We start from the raw sequence: 17,812 nt of genomic DNA on the forward strand, positions 1-17,812 counted from the left end.
AGAATTAATCTCCTTCTGCTAGGACCTCTGCCCCAAGCTTCTGGGCAAACAGTGAATTGGGCTCGACAAGGGAAGTAGCTACGTGATCCACTAATCAGATTGAAAACATGAAAATGCATTGTAGAGTGCATCCCTTCCTGCTCCTCTTCAAGGCAGAAAGACCAAAAGATAATTAATAAACAGAGATGTCCCTTCAAAGGAGGCTTAAAAAAGACAAAGTATAAGCAAAAAATAAAGATATAAGTAAAGCAAACTCTCGACACTCCTGAAAGTACAACAGTCTCGTAGTGACTGATGGCTGGAAGAAGTCCAGGCAGGAAAGAATGACACCAAGATGGAAGTGGCTGGCCACAAAAGTGCCTTGCAAAATCCACAACAGTGTTCTCCATTTTCCAAGGCCAAGAAGCAATTCCCAAGTTAAAAACTTTCTGTTAAGAAGAAAACAAAACAAAACAAAACCAAACACCACTCCAAAAAAAGGGTCAAGGGAAGAAGAACACTGTAGAAGTCAAGCCGCTGACCTCCGGCGGATCACAAAGAGCCCGCGCTGCAGCTGGCCCAAGTAAATCCTCATCTTGGTGCTGTCACTTGTCTTCCTCACCCAGATCTGCAGGGGAGAAGGAAAGGGAACAAGATGAGAGAGGCTAACACTGAGGAGGAAATCTTCCAAAGCATCAAAATATTTGCAGGAATGAGGTGTGGGCAGAAAATTGACAACCTCTTCCTGTCCACCTGTGAGGCCTTCACGAGCACCTCCTGACCTTCGGCCCTCCTAAAGGCTCGCTCTACTGAAGAGAGCAGGCATCAGCCCTTGAGCTCGTTCCTGCCAGCCATCCCTCTGACATCTTTGAATAAGAAAATGCAAAGCACAGCAATCTTGGGTTCCATTTTTGCCTTGATCTTAAAGACTCTTTCTGATTTGGTTTGATTACCGCGTTATTAACATTCAAGATATATATATTCATGAACATAAACTTTCCATCAAATTTGGAAATATTTCCCTTGCCCCAAGGGACTTCCATATTACAGCCTTTCAATACTCTGGTTTCCTGGCAACTAAGGCTAATGGTCATGACAGGAAAAGGAGGGAAAAAAATGCCTGTGAGTGAGCTAAGGCCCAATTAGGATCATGAGAAGGCTAAATTAGCTGAAGACAGTCTTTCCCTCCTGACCGTATCATTCTCCCACAGATGGGATCAGATGTCTGACATTTTACAGGACAGATGCCTTCTTCCCTGGAATTGAGAACGAACTCCTGCAGCAGGGAGGCTGCCAGAGGTGACAAGTATACTCTGTAAGTGGCAACCCTGCAGCCAGGGACGGGAAGGAGAGCTGCCTCCTCAGTCACCTGACACACCTGAGTGAGGGGTTACTGTGTGCCAGACACTGTGCTGACCAAAGTGGGCTTTTTCATCCTCAGAACCACCACATGAAGTAAGTACTAGCCTCGCCCCCATGTTATAGAAGAGCAAGGCTGAGTTACGTGTCCAACGTGAATCCTGGCACCTGACATCAAAGTCCCTTGCTCTTCTCCACTAAACCAGTCCCTGACTCTCACTCGTTGTCTTATCTGTTTAACACACCAATTAGATGGAGCCAAAAGCATAAGTCTTTTAAAGATCTGCATCTCACCCATATATGCAAGTACAAATTTACAGATCTATCTTCTCCCTCCCCCATTCAGTTTTCAGGTTTTAAAAAAGCTTATTCTCAGTTTCATCTCAATCTCTTTAATGTAATTATTTAGCAACAGAGAGACTTTAAAATAAATACACTAGTTTAAAAATAAAGTTAAAGACCTCACATGAAGCTGAGTCTCTACAGGCCCTTGCAGAACCATTTTAAACTGAAACTGACCCCAACGAGGGCTGAACTGGGGAGTCACCTACCCGCTCAGACCTACCCTGCAAATCTGCCCAGGGCCAAGCTACGCAAAGGCCAAGTAGCTCCAGCGTCACTCAGGATTTGACCTGAAAAGTGAGCTGGAATACTTCCAAGAAGCGAGAAGTGTTCTCCCATTACCAGGTTGCATGCCTCTGAGGCACTGAGGCTTCTCCCTACCAGGAGACGTGTCTCAGTGTCACCGTTTCCTTGTCAGACCTCATTGACACTCTATTACGTCAAAGGGTGACAATCTTCGACAGAAAGAGGGAAAAAATCTAACTTGCATTTCTATTTTCCTGAAAAATCCTGGGGTGTCACAGAGGAGAATGGCACACTGGTTCTGAAGTTAGGTTTAGGGACTAGGCGGCCACACGTGCCCTGTACGGCAGCCCACACAGCCAGGCGCAGAAGCTCTGTGGAGAAATCGTTATGCCTCTTGCTGAGGAACAGCAGGTCTGTTAGATCCCCTGTCTGGTTTTGACATGGCTACAGGTGACACACAGATCCTGAGCCCAGAGAGGAATGACATTCACTTATTGCGAAGGCTCTCTCTCACTTCTAAGGAAACAATCATTTTGCAAACTAGTCACATTTGAAGGCATTTTCAATTCAGGAAGCTGGGAGAACAGAAGAGGCTTAAGTTATTTCATAATCCAGTTTCATTAGATTTACTGTACACTGGCATGAATAAGTTACAGAGGGTAGACTTAAAAATCAATTTCTTTGCAGACATTTGTGGACTGATAAAAGATCAAGCCAATCTATCTATTAAAGTTTTAAACTTTTTTTTTTTTTTTACTACTAACAATACAAGTTACACATTGCTGACATCCTCCTAATGAAGGGCTAGTCACATCATCCTTGAGCAGAACCCTCTGAACTGACTTTAGAGCCAGTTCCCATCTGACAGAAGAGACTGGAGAAGACCAATATCTAAGGGCATGAGCCTGGTAGCTCGGTGTTCAGAGGCACAACAGGACATGTCAGATTGGAAAGACAGCAGCCAAGGAGTAGTGTGGGGGTCAGATCAGGCCAGCACCCATTTATTAAACACTTACTGTGTGCAAGACCCTGTGCCAGGTGCCTCCTTAAATCCTCACAGCATGAAACAAATCTCAGTACACATGAAAGTTCTAGAGACATTACAAAACAAAGATGGAGTATGCTCCACAGGCAAGTTCCATCCTCAATAGATGGTTACTTTGAAAAGCAGCAGGATTTAATGCACAGATATCACACAGACTTGCCTTTTCTTCTTTCCTGCAGTCTAGCTAGTGGTTCCCAACTCAACGACCGTACAGGGAGTTCACAAATACCACAAGGAATAAACAAATCCGCACATATTATAGTCAAGCAAAGTAAGGGATGTTCAAGGGTGATTTTGCCCATGTACAATTTCTGCCTCCAAGTGCTGACTTCAGAATCTCACCCACATGCGACACAGTTCCACTGTACTTGCTCGGCGGCACCTGCACTGCAGGTTTGTCACAGTTTGCTCGTCTAAAGCGGAAGGAGTTCAGTCCCTACCTCATTGGCTCCCACAGAGCTGATCACACAGCTCAGTTTCTGGTTGTCCTTTGACTCCAGATAGATGGCTTGGCTCTTATGGTACCTGCCAAAAACAAGACACTATTTTTAAACCGATTTCCTGAGGCATGATTGACATGTAAAATGCTGTACATATTTAATGTATGCAACTTAATGAGTTTGGGGATAAGTACACACCTGGGAAACCATCACCACTATCAGGGCCATAAACATATCCATCTCATCCCGAAGTTTCATCCACCTTCTTTATTATAATTATTGTTTTTTGGGGTTTTTTTTGTGTGTGTGAAGAACACAACATAGGATCTACCCTCTTAGCAAATTTTAAGGGTACAATACAGTATTGTAAAGGCACAAATTTAAAAAAAGAAGGGGATGGGGCAAGGGGGTAAAAAAAACACAAAACAAAAAATATAATTAAAAGAGTCTTAATTATATTTGAGAAAGAGTCTGGATTTCAGGTTTAATTTAAAGGCTTCCATCCTCGGATTAGATTAGATGACCTCCTAATCTTCTTCTAGATATAAAACTGACATCCCTTGGTCCCTCTGCAGAGGGAAAATGGAGGCCGAGGAAAGGGTTGGGAAACTAACTGTAATTTTACTTTTTTTTTGGACTATGTGAGCCAATTCACAAGGTAGATTAAAAATTTTCAAGTAAAACATGAATTCCTACTTTCTGCCCCTACCCCAAAACACCAAAGAATGTTGGGTAGACAAAACGAATAGATGGATATAAATAACTGTTCTGTTCTTCATTTTGCTACCCGTCCAAACGAGTCATTAACAAGGAAGGCCAAATTCAGCCCTTTCTTTGGTGACTCATTCAACAAATACTCATTAATCACTTACTGTGTGCCACTGACTATTCTAGAGGTTAGAGGCGAGACAGTGAACAAGGCCACAAGGTCCCTGCTGTCACAGGGATTCAAATACAGAGGCAGTGAAGAACATTAATGATCACACCTGCCAAGGGCTAAATGGGTGAAGTTCTGAGCGTCATGACAGGCACCAAAGGGTACCTGATTTGGCCTGAACAATCAGGAGAGCTGCTTCTGATGGAGCAGACAAGACGGACACTCCCCTTTCAGCCCCTGTATCTATTCTCTTGGCCTGTAGTGCAGGACCACCTTCAACTCCTACAAGTTCAGGGACAAGGCCTAGGGTGAAAGCGAGGAAGCCAGGGCCAAGGCCCAAACGGAACAACAGCTGCCACAGGATGAAGGAGCAGCTGCTGGATGACAGGAGTTGGAAACATCAGCCAAGCTGCTGCTGGTGCCCTGGCCTGGGCCAGCCCCAGTTCAGTCAGAACATAACCTCTGGTTCACTCTGGCTGCAGGGATCTGGCTAAACACACCCCGTAACTCATGTAAATTCCACCAAAACCATCTCCCAGCAAAGCACTCCATCTCATCATCCTTTCTGTGGGGGAAAAAGGTAGACTCTATTTTGCTGGTATAATGAAATAATCTACTGCCAAAACATCACAGTAGAGCATGTAGTACTTCACTCCCACAATGAGCTTTCTCCAATGTAAGCTCCCAGCATTCTTTAACCTGCTACTTAGGAGCTGAAAACTCAGGTTTCCAAGTCAATTTTACTTCTTGAAAACACTGTTAAAAGAAATCAAATCATAAATGCAATTAGAACAGTGAGATTGGTTTAGACCCAGTTTTAAAGTTGCTTTTGGCCAAGGATGAGTTGCTACACTGGGTCAGGGGAACTTCACTATGCTAAATATGCAGTATCATAAGGTCTGAATTGTACACTGCACGAGGAAAGGCTGAGTGAGTGCACAGCAAAACTCCAACTTGAGTTTCCCTCCCACATCTAAGCCAGCTCTCCTAAGTAAATAGTCATGTCTTGAGTAATGGTTAGAATAAAAACACACAGAGGAAGAACATCCAGTTATTCTACGGAGATTGTGATTTATTAAAGAAATAAACACACAAAACAACAGGCACCTAGCCTCGAGTCATTCTGATACTACTTTCTAAATACTTTAATAAAGAAAGGTCATGGGTGTGGCGCAGAATACATTACCAGGGTGGAAACATGTTCAATATACTGCTAAGTGGAGGAAAAAACTATGTCCATTATGTTCCTCTGCTTGTTCCACGTGTACCATATAAAAACAAAAAATTGGGTAAATTTATATATTAAAATGTATATTAAATGTACATTAAAATTTTATAAAAATATAAAATGTAAATTAAGAATGGTATTCCTTTTATTGCATAGCTTTCTTCTTTCCAGAATTAACAGGTATTACTTTTATTAAAAAGTAAATAATATTTTCTTATAAGTTACGGTACTGGAAAACACCTAAATAACAAAGATGGGGTAAAAAGAAAATGTCACAAATTAATGTCTTAATGTCTGTTAAGGACAACAGTTAACTCTGGAGACTATTCAAACAATTCTCATGAAATGTGTTGCCTTTTCCTTCAGATGTGCTCAGAACCCAAACCCCAACACACCTGACTGGCTTTCAAGTGGACATCAGGGTAAACAACGCAATCTGGTCTATTACTCCCAAGAAGTGGTCTGAGACTTGAGCATCTGGCCTCCTCCCAAATGTGCCTGCTCTGGGATCTCCAAACGGTAGTGACTTGAATGTCTATCTTTGGTCACCATTTGCTCCATAGGAGAGCTGGCCAGCATGTTTCCCAAAGCAGCCCACCCAAGCCAACTGATTCCCAGGTCCTCCTGAACCAGAGTCTCTGGGACCTCCAGGGGATTCTCAGGTACCACACAATGGTGTTGGGGAACCATTATCCCTGGATATCAAATCTATAAAAATTAACTGAATTCTCTAAAAAAAGTCAGTCCTCAGAAATTAAAGAGCTCATTTTGGGAGGTTTTCAAGATGAAACCAAAAAGCATTATGACAATCTTAACATAAAACTTTATTTTTCAATTTCTAAAGACTAACAAAAAGGGGGGAAAAAATTCAAAACATATCTAGACATAAAAAATGTTAAAAAGTAACACCAATAGAGCTAAATTAGTAAAAACGTACGTTATCACTTTTTTTTGCCAATTAACTCGTTCTACAAACTGCAACTAATCTCTGCCGAAAAAATACTTTAAATAGCCTCAGAGAACAAGCCCCAAATGTCAAATTGACTTTATTACTAATGGAAATTCTGACCTGGGAATCCCTACAATTGAGCTCTTAAAGCCTTGCCTCTACTATTAAACCCAATGAACTAGAATCACCACTACTATTGAGGAGGAAAGCAATTTCTTTATAAGGTGGATCAAAAAGTGGAGTAAGAAGGGGGTAGAATTAATTTAACTTTGTATCCTACTGGGAATTCTGATATTAATGTTTCATTTCCCCCCAAAAAAGAATGCCATGTTACAGCTTTGGAACCTCAAGGAGTCCCAATTTTAGTGGTAAATATTCACTGTCTTGAGTTAACAGTTTTTTGTGTCAGTCGAAGGCTGGAGAGTTAAATCCAACTGAGCAAGCGGGTGACTTCACTTCTCATCCCCATTAGCAGTCCAGATTTAAAGTGAGAAGAGAAAAACCAGTCCACTGGCACCGTCAGTTAGTTAGTTATTTTAAAATATCAGCCACTTTCACAGTGCTTTCTAAGAAGGGTCATTAGTCCAAATCAAAATGGGAGGAAAACACACAGCAGGATATAAAATGCCTTAAAAGCAGTCTAAGACCAAGGCAAAGGGAAGATGCTTATCTTTCAAAACGAAATGTAGCCTGATAACTGTTCATGCCAAGATGCGAAGCCCGAATCACACTCATTTTGCTAAAGTCTTTTAAAACGCAATGAAATCGATTTTGCAAGAAATACCCTTTCACCAAAATACTCCACACTGTTGGAAAGGGCATAAAGCGTTTCAGTTGATCTCATAGGCCATGACTGCTGAAAAGAAGGAAAAATGAGAGCCTCCAAACTGACAAGGACACAAAAGCCAAACATTAAGAGCCTGGTGAGATGGGAGAGGCCGGATCTACACTGGTGGACTGCCATGAACACCCTCCAAACGCAACAGGGCAGGGAGGGACCTACCTTTCAACAAATGTGTCATGAACTCTGACAGCCAAGGCCAAAGAAGAGAAACACACAGAATACAGAAGAAAACAATGGTCTCAATATTTAACAATAGAATAAGCAACTTTAAATTCATTGAAAAAGTAAAATGCTCTCAGAGACTTTATTTTAAAAATTTCTGCTGCCATTGTGAGAAAGACAGTGAAATTCCTTCAAAGAGCTTAGGAAGTCTAACACATCAAACCTGACCACTCTGTTCACACTATGAAACACCGGTCACTGTGGATCCTTTCCTTAGAAAAACAAGAACTTCATTTTATTGCATTTTCACCCTCAAGACACGTCTCATAAAATCTAAGGATTAAGCGTTAGAAAGAGGAAGATCTGAAGCAACACAATTACAAAATGAATATCATTTGAAATATCACACGGCTTGAAGACTCATAGATCCGTAAAAATGTTACTGATAAATCTCACCATTTTTGAAGACAGTTCTTATGTGTGGGCTTGATCTTTAAAGGTTATTTGGTTTTCATTATTAGGAACATTTTTCATCTTATTTTGTCCCTCCATGTGTTGAGCTGTCAGGGCCTGCCACCTAGTGGTGATATGCTCTGATATGCAATGTCAAATACAATACAACTGGCCTTTCCGAAGAATGTCAAAGAATAGCCACATGAGAGAGGCAGAAGTCACTAAGATCAGGCTTACAGAGGGAGCAAGCCTTCATCATCTACTGGGTAACTTACTCACTGCAACCTATCAGGTGGAACTGATTTATCTGAAACACGACTAGATCTCTAAGCACTTTTGCCAACTTCAGAAGTATTCTATTATAACATAACCAACTAACACAACGTTGGGTTTTTTTCTTTAAGAAAGCTCAGGGGCCGGCCCCGTGGTGTAGCAGTTAAGTGCACGCACTCCGTTGCTGGCGGCCCGGGTTCGGATCCCAGGCGCGCACCGATACACTGCTTGTCAGGCCATGCTGTGGCGGCGTCCCTTATAAAGTAGAGGAAGATGGGCATGGATGTTAGCTCAGAGCTGATCTTCCTCACAACAGAAAGAAAAAAAAAGAAAGCAAGCTCAAAAAATTCAAAATAACCATTACTCTAATTTTGGAACTTTGGGTTAAAGAAATATATTGAAACTCGAAAGATCATTATATAGCCATTATAAATGATAATTACAGAGAGCATATAATAACCCAGAAAAACCTTCTCCATATAACCAAGTAGAAAGGCAGGAATGCAAATTTGTGTTACCCGAGACTTAAACTGAATAAGACTATGCCAGCATATGGACAACGAATAAAAGGAATAAATCAGAATTAAGAGAGCTCTGAGAAGGTAGCAGGATCCGAGGTGACTTAATACCTAGCAGAATGCCTAGTACAGAGCAGACAGTAAATGCTTGCTGAATGAATAAACGTATGAGCTTTTAAGGATCTTTCATATTGTCTAGCCATTTCCTTCCCAATGAAAATGCTGGTGGTCTGAAGGTTTCAAACCATCTTCAATCTAAATAGCAATGTTTTAGGATACAATTCCCCCAAATATGTTTCCTGGAACACTAGTGCAGGAGGATGATGCATGCAAAAAGGTTACCTCGGTCAAATAAAGAACACCTAATAACATCTTAGAAATTCACAGTGCACATTAGCATATCAGACGACCCAAAGAGTACTACAGTGAAGAAACCCGTTTATCTTAATTAACACGGTCATCCCCCAAACTCAGCTGACCACAAAATCCTTTTTTCCATAGGACACTTAATTTCAGCAAACAGGGCAGAGTTAAGACGAGGCAGGGGGGACATAAACCCTCTCCCCAGTCTACAAGGGCACCACACAAGATGTAAGCCTGCAAATTCTAGTATGGTGACAGCATCATGGAGAGAGAAGGTGGGCCACCATCAGAAGAACATGCTTTTGGGAAACACTGCCTTCAGAGATCTAACAAGCAGTATCGATCAACTGACTCCTGATACACTTTTAAATGTTATTTCACTTTTAGCACTATATAAGTTAAGCAGCAGCCATTCTCTGACATAACAACTACAGATAGCCCCAGCCCTCTTTTCAAGTGGTTCTTTTGAGAGTCTTATGAATAATCTGTGTTCCTCCATAACATACCATCTTTTATCATAGTACAGTTTGCCATCTTCTATCCGAGCTTCAAATCTCTGGGCTGGAGACTCTGCAGGTGTGGCAGGCAAATGTTCAGGAGAAGATGGGGACGCTGGAGGAAACAAAGAGATGTTTCAATGACTAAGCATGTAACAAACATGTGAGTCCACCAACTAACATGCTTTAACTGAAATGCTATTAAATGTGGTAATAATCACGATCATCAAGGCCTTACCGTTGTAATAAATGAGCATTCAACAAAATTCTTGTATATTACATCTAACTTGATACTCAAAGCAACCTTGTGTGGTAGGCAAGGCAAAGATTAACCTCACTGAACAGAAGAGAAACCTGAGGTTCAGGAAGGCTAAGGGATGGGGCTGGCCCCGTGGCGCAGCAGTTAAGTGCGCGCGCTCCACTGCTGGCAGCCCAGGTTTGGATCCCGGGCGCGCACCAACGCATCGCTTGTCAAGCCATGCTGTGGCGGTGTCCCATATAAAGTGGAGGAAGATGGGCACAGATGCTAGCCCAGGGCCAGTCTTCCTCAGCAAAAAGAGGAGGATTAGCATGGATGTTAGCTCAGGGCTGATCTTCCTCACAAAAAAAAAAAAAAAAAAAGGCTAAGGGATTTGCCCAAGGTCACTTAGAGTAGGACCAAAACTCCAGGGACTATCAGAAGCCCAAAAGGGCAAGAATTGGGAAAATCTCTTTAAATTTATAAAAATGAAATCATTTCTAGAAATATGTATTACTAGGTATAGCAGGCTCTTGCATATGTATAGTGTCAGGCTAATACAGCGCTAATAATTATGGGGGGTTCAAATGATCTAAATTCACACACTTATTCACACAACCCTCCTCCCCATAATGTCTTCAGAAACTCACGACCTCTCTGCGGACCACAGACACCCTCAAGAGGAAATTATTTAGAGAAAAGAAGAATCTTGTTTTCTTCCACAAGACTTGGTGAACAGATGCATGTGTGAGTAATCACAGTGCTTAAAACAAAATGCTTTGCCAGTTCAGAATTCTATTTTGCAGCCTAGCATAGCATTGACTCTCAAGTGCTGCTCTGGAAGGAACCACCGTGAACACGGGGCTGGGCTCCTCTACAAGCTGGGACTGGGAGCAGCCTGCGAGTCCTCTACCAGAGCCAGGCCATGAGAAGCCACTGGAACAGCGATGCCAAGGACTTAACTTCACAAAATACCGAAAAATCCTTCTGGTTTCATTTTCAGAAATGGATGTGTACTTAAATCTTATGCTTGATGCCTACACAGAAGGAAACCTTTACCAGCCAATCAACCAAACGTCTCTTTTACAATAAATCCTAAGGAAAAGGCAAAAAATTACTTTAACAGAGCTGGGTTAAAAAAAAAAAAAAATCCAGGGAGGATGCACTTAGGGTTCCCTTCAGTTTTCACGATGACTACCTTAGGCAAACGATGACCGTTTTACTCTTGAAAATTGCAACAATTCCCTGTCAAGTGTTCACATGCTTTTCCAACAACACGATAAAAAGATTGCACAAATGGCCATAACATCATGCACTTACCTGGTCTCTTGGGTGACTTAAGCTGTAGGAAGAACAACAACAAAAAATCTTAGAGAAAATCATTTCAGATGCAACTTAAGATGTCAAAGGTATCAAAATGATTTAACAAATAACATGTGAACAAAGTAAAGCAGAAAACCGTATCAAGCCTAAGCTTTGAAATAAATCAAAAAAATCAAACTGTACCTTATTTAACGTTCTCAGATCCTCCATGATCTGTTCATCTGTTAACAAATAGTTTAGCTGGGGTGCTGAGAGTTAAAGGAATGTGTCTGAAAAGCACGGTTTCCAAGCAAACAGAGATCAACAAAATGGTACCAGTATTTTAGAATTTACAAAGTATGAATGTTAGATGATGTTTTTACAATAGTTTGCCTCTTGGAAGTTTTTGATTCTCCTACTAAATGTCGTGGTGCCCAGGCATATACAAGAATTCACATCCCCCAACTTACAAACCTCTATGATGAGAAGGTGGAATGAGACTAATTAGGTAACAACAGTGGGAGCAGAGGACACAGTAAAAGAAGAACTTCATTCTGAATTTATGAAGTGCTTTTGTTCCGAAGATCTGAAGACTTTCACACACACACGGGCTTAATACTCCCTAGTAACTTAAATCCTCAGTTGTGAAGATGAAGGGACCTGAAGTTTCCCGGTGCCCTTTCCTAGTGGTAGACAAATAACTGAAACATTTTGTGCAAACGGCTATTCATTATCTCCTCAAGAGGAGAGAAACAACACTTCCCTGGTCCCCTCTTCCCATTCCCATTTTTATGACTAAAGGGCTTTTTTATGTCTGACTGAAATTTGCTTTAATTTAACCCCAGTTTGCAATCCACTATTTTAGGGATATAGATAACCAAGATACAAAAGGCACATATTACTGCCCTCATTTTACAGGTGGAAAATTAAGGCACATGAAATTTTTCAGTTGCTCTTGAATCTCCAAGTAAGTATTCAAACCAGGTGGAACTTCCAACACAAAGTACCTTTCCAGATAACTGTTCTCTATAAATCCCTCCCACTAAATATAGAAGCAATAATGAAATGGTCATCATCTATCTCATGGATAAATACTTTTACATATGCTTTCCAATCAAAGATGATAATTTCTGTAGGACAATGGCCATATATATTCTATCAAATGGATAAACAAAGGATTCAATAGTCTTAAGGAAAAAAAGTGATTAAGGTTGACACAATCGGATATCAGGAGCAGGTTTTCTCCTCTTGTCTGGGATGGGGACAGGATCATTTGGTCGCCTCCGCAACTTTCTGGTCATGATGGGTTTCACTTCCATAGAATCTGTGGTAAGAATGGAACGGGTAAATCTATCCAACTCCCACTGAAGGCAGTAAGAATTTCTCTAGTGTAAGAGTATCTGCCCCACAGCCACCCAATCAGAACTTTTCTACTGCGGACGTTTGGTCCACACACGGCCCAAGCCAGACACCCACATCAGCCTTCAGAGAGAGTCTGTGCTTAGAGATTCACACTAGCTGACTGAAGTGCACACCCCTCTCAGAAGTACGGCCCAGCCCTGCAGGCTCCGATCACAGCCGCTGCAGGCATCTCTCTAGCCCCCTGAGAACTGCGGACTTGCCTCCTCTTCTCTCAAATTAAGAGGCCAGAGTGGTGGGCTCTCGGGACCAAAGAAACGTTTGGGTCATCTCAGTTGACTAATTTCTGCTGTTCCCACAGGGGATGGGTGAACGGAAGCCCACTGGTCTAAAAGGCTCTTTTCAAGGTCATTGTGGCCTCAGTGTCAACATTTTTATATGAAATCTTCATTTGCAAACTCCGACTCCTTTATTTAATTTATAACCTTCTGTAGCTACTTGACTATCAAGAATGACATAATGAAGGCTCATAATAGAGGCCTCGCTTCATTTTCTTCCCTGCAGTCCAACACTGTTGCTGACTCCCCTGCCTCTCCTCCAGCTGCTGCCACACAAATCCCTCCCTCTGTCCTCACTTGCCTCCTTGGGTCCTTTGTGCCAGCCCGCTCCTTAAACACTGGTGATCTCTGGGGTGCAGGCAGTTCTCAGCCTGTATCCCGGTGTATCTCCGATCACCTACTCTAGCTGCACCCACCCTTCTGCATGTAAACCCTTTCCCTCGACACCACACACTCTCCAGTTGCCAAGTGAACCCATTTCTTCTCCTTGCTGCAGCTCCCAAGGCTGCCTCCCTCCACTCCTGCGTCTCAGGAGCCCCACGTCTATCCACCCTTCCCACCAGAACCAAACCTGTCACCTGTGACTTGTCTTCCTTTACCCAGGCATCAAAGCCACCACTTAATGGCAGTTCTGCCTTTTAACTTCCTCTCAACTCCATCCCCTCATCATCTCCTCGCCTCCCTTCAAGTGATCCTCCTAAGACACAAATCATTTCATTTTGCGTATCACTCATTAAATACTTCAATGACTCGCCACTCTCTACAGAACAAAGGCCAAGCCTCACTTCTGGTCTTCCTCACTTCTCCTTCATTCGTATGTACCTTGTGTGTGAGCTTTTAGCTGGTCTGTTACCCTAAGCCTTTGCACGCTGTCCTTTCTGCCTATCCTCCTCTTGCCAGCCTGGCAAACTCCTACACAACATCCTCTGAGAGCGAGCTCAACACTCCCCCTTCTGTGACAGCTTCTACAGACGGTCCCGCCATCTTCCAAGTAGCCAGAGCATTTGTACAAACCTCTACTGCCAAGCGCCACACCACATGAGCCATTTCCCCCAACAGAGGCTAGAATTCCACCCCAGCATGGAATCTGCCCCCTACCCGAGCACCCAGCAAAGTTCTGGCACACCGAACAGGCTTCAGAGAGTTTCCTGCAGAAGGACTAGATGAGGTCAAGCCTGTCAATTCGTGACTATGCACACCATCAGCAGGGCAGACAGCACAGCCTTACAGAATTCAGATATAGTCCTTCCACTACGGCAACGTGCGGGATCTGAGAGTATACAATAAATGTGCATATAAAGTCAAAAGACATTTCTGCATGTTGCTCTTAAGAAGAGAAATAGGGGGCCAGCCCGGTGGCACAGTGGTTAAGTGCGCACGATCCGCTTCGGTGGCCCAGGGTTTGCAGGTTAGGATTCCGGGCGCGCACCGATGCACCGCTTGTCAAGCCATGCTGTGGCGGCGTCCCATACAAAGTAGAGGAAGATGGACACAGATGTTAGCCCAGGGCCAATCTTCCTCAGCAAAAAAGAGGAGGATTGGCAATCAGCTCAGGGCTGATCCTCCTCACAAAAAAAAAAAAAAAGAGAAATGGGCAATACTGATTTTTTTCTGCTCTGAATGGAGATAAAGCGGTAAGACCCACAGACCTAAGGAATATTTGTAAAGCTGCACCTGGAAGTGGGGGTAGAAGGAATAAAGGCAAACACACACCCACCCCTGGGAAAAGGCGGGGAGCCTTCTCCCTAAAAGAAATCTCTTACCCTAGGCCAAGACGCCACCCTCCTGCAGCCACTCACTGGCTGGTGGCTCTGAATCCCTGCAGCAGCTGTGTGACCTAAGGCAGGCTACGTAAATACTCCACATCTCCAGTGTCCTCACCCGTAACATGGAAATATCAGTAACACTTCCCTCACAGGGTGTTGTGAGGATTACATGAGATGATACACGTAAGGCCCTCAACACAGTGCCTGGCATAACAGGAGTTCAGTCAAGGCCAGTTTTTATCATCTACCAGGAAAAAACTATACAAAGACCTTTTTAAAAGTCAAGGTAAAAAGAGCTGCAACAGAAGTTACAAATTTGAAGGCAAGTGATGTCAGCTGTGAGGATTTGCAACATTCAGACCTAATTTGGAAAACAAAGTGTAAAGGGGGCTCACCCAACCCAAAAGAGCACCAGAGAAAAAGCATCTGGCACGTGAACATCATGGAATGTTCTGTCCACCAGAGACAATGGCTGAGTGTGCCCTACCCTGTGGGCTGCCAAGACTGGGGGGGTGGGAAGGGGTGGGCAATACATGATGGAAGTAAGCAAAGTACAGGTAGAGATGAGAGGATCTTGGAATAACCCAGTCTAAGCACGGCCAAAACACACAGAAAACCCTAACTGCATCACTCACAAATCAGAAAATACAATTGAATTCTTCTTATGAAATGGTGCACATCAATCCACTTTATTAGCCCAGTCACAGCAATAACCTAATCAGTTTTATCCAAAAGACTGCTTCAGCAGAAGGAAGGGGCTCTGAGGAAGCCTCCAAAATTTACTAGCACCTCCCCGCCACCATCCAGGAGAGAGAGCAGGGAGCAGGCCTAGCCGGTGGTCCACGTGGAGGATGTGACACGAGGGGAAGATCAACATGTAAGTATCACAGCCCCAAAACTACACAGTAAGATTATCTACTTCACCCACTTTGCTCCAATCTCAGGTTTGCCTAGTGGGCTTCGAAAGTAGATTTTTCACAGAGGGATGGGATATCCTGACCATCTGGGTCTGAGTCTGCCTGGAAGCTCTATTCTCACTGGAAGCATTACAGGCTGGCACTCTGAGTTTGTAACATCAGTCTCCTGTGAGTTTGGCCAGTAAGAGTCCCAAGGGGCTCATCTGGGTGCACTGACAAAAATCAAACTTCAGGAACCAAAACTCAGATTGTGAAGTGTGGCAACCTTAGAGAAGGCACTTCAGCAGGGAATCAGTCTTCTCTCAGACATCGTGCTCCAAGCACAAAACCTCTCTAACAGGCTTAAGTCAGAAAGCCTCTCTGATCCAGAGGACTCTTCACAGGTTTGCTTCAGTGGGGATACTATTGGCAGAATCTAACTGAACATCAAACAATTAAACCAGAGGCAGGGGAGTGTACGTGACAGAAAACCCTGAAGAAGCAAGAAGACTAGGTATACAACTCCTCTGCAAACCGTCTTGTACAAATGACCCTTAACAGTGTAAACACTACTGCTCTGCTCCCCAGAAGGAGAGGGTGAAGGGCCAAACCTGAAAGACGGAGGCACAGGCAGCAGTGGCGATGCTGCTAGGAAACGGGAGCGCAGGCTGAATCAGCGCTGGGCAGTCATTACAGCATGGTCCCCACAGAGAGATATTCCTGATAACATTAATTACCCACAATTAACATATAATTACCATTTACTGGCTGGCCTTTTGCTCTGCACTTTTCTAGGACTAGTCATTCACTCCAACAGCTCACCTGCCTCCCATGTACAACGGCAGTAAAAGCTTCATTTTAACATACTTTAACCACTAAAACAAATTCATACTTGTTTAGCTATTGAAAAAAACCAGTTGTAGTGATTCAAAGGAGCATCCTTAAAAAATAGAATGTAAGAGGCAGAAAGAAAAGCCACCAGAGTAAACCTTGTAGCAGACTGGCAATTACACCCAAACCAGGGGCAGTGCAACATGGGGCTAGACTAGAGGCCCAGAGCAAACCCCAGCACACCGAGCCCCTCTCTAATGGGCTGGCAGGCTCAACAACGTCACCAATGCTGCAGTGGCCACCACAAATGGGTGCCTGTAGGAGGTGTGTCAGGGGAGGGCAAGATAAGAACCAAGGTTGGGTCTTCGTAGTCAAACCAGGGTGGGAATGAAGGGAGCAATCTCCATGAGGCGCAAGTTGCCCATACGGCAGGGATGGCATTTAAAGAGTGACCTGATGGAGCCCCCTCTGCACCCTCCACATTAAATGGCCTGCATTCCACAATGGCAGCATCAAGAAAGAACGTCTGGGGACAAGCTCGTTCTACCCAAAAGCCAGGTCATCTCTGCCGTTCTCCCTCCCCAGATATTTATGTGGGACCTCTTCTCGCCTGGACTTCCAAGGTTCCCTGCTCACTGACATCTGTTACGTGTTGTGTGAAACCACTTCTATATCAGCACAAACACAAGTACCTTTTAAAAGTTTTACAATCAGTAAGAACAAGCCTGACAAATCTTTACTTTCATTTAGGAGCCCTCTCTCTTGATACCACCTCACACTGGGGAAGACATGGAAACTCTGCCAGTCTTGTGACTATCAGAACATAAGCTCCGTAAGGACACACACCTTACCTATTAGCCTCATTCTGCGAACCACTTAATACCACGTGAATCCATGGTATACGCAGACAGTCAGTATAACGTGGTAGTTAAGAGAACACACTTGGGGGCTGGCCCCGTGGCTTAGTGGTTAAGTGCGCGCACTCCTACTGGCGGCCCGGGTTTGGATCCCGGGAGCGCACCGACGCACCGCTACTCCGGCCATGCTGAGGCTGCGTCCCACATACAGCAACTAAAAGGATGTGCAGCTATGACATACAACTATCTACTGCGGCTTTGGGGGGGAAAAATAAATAAATAAAATAAAATTATAAGAACACACTTGGAATCAAATTCTCGCTTAATCACTCTCTCATTGGGGCACTTTGAGCAAATGGCTCCGCTTCTCTGAGCCTGTTTTGCCAAATCAAGTCAAAGGGAGTTGCAGGAACCGAATGAGGTGACAACTTCTCAACCCCTGTGGGCTTACTCTGCTCGCCAGCCACCCTTCAAAGCACCTTATAGGCTTCATGTCAGCTAATCTTTACACCAACTCCCCACAGTAGGTTCTATTATCTCCTTGCTAAATGAGAAAACCCCACCACAGAAATAAGTTCATGACAGGGCCAGGATTCATCCACGTCTGTCAGCCTGTAGAGGTGGCTTTATTTTTGTATATTATACCTGGC

The 17,812-nt window shown here is 43.6% G+C and overlaps 1 protein-coding gene across 1 annotated transcript in view; it reads right to left on the reverse strand.

Annotated features, from left to right (window-relative positions):
* Positions 1 to 254: 254 nt before the first annotated feature.
* Positions 255 to 17,812, reverse strand: part of SUDS3 (SIN3A corepressor complex component SDS3) — a 31,785-nt gene continuing 14,227 nt past the window's right edge. The window contains exons 7-12 of the mRNA XM_004429928.3: positions 12,344 to 12,439; positions 11,320 to 11,381; positions 11,134 to 11,155; positions 9,585 to 9,690; positions 3,412 to 3,496; positions 255 to 607 (exon numbers count right to left, since the gene is read on the reverse strand). Coding sequence (XP_004429985.1) covers positions 509 to 607; positions 3,412 to 3,496; positions 9,585 to 9,690; positions 11,134 to 11,155; positions 11,320 to 11,381; positions 12,344 to 12,439 — 470 coding nt within the window. The 3' untranslated portion in view covers positions 255 to 508. The remainder of the gene's footprint in view (positions 608 to 3,411; positions 3,497 to 9,584; positions 9,691 to 11,133; positions 11,156 to 11,319; positions 11,382 to 12,343; positions 12,440 to 17,812) is intronic.

The sequence above is a fragment of the Ceratotherium simum genome, chromosome 35, assembly GCF_057802395.1.
Source record: "Ceratotherium simum simum isolate JZ-2026a chromosome 35, ASM5780239v1, whole genome shotgun sequence".
NCBI lineage: Eukaryota > Metazoa > Chordata > Mammalia > Perissodactyla > Rhinocerotidae > Ceratotherium > Ceratotherium simum.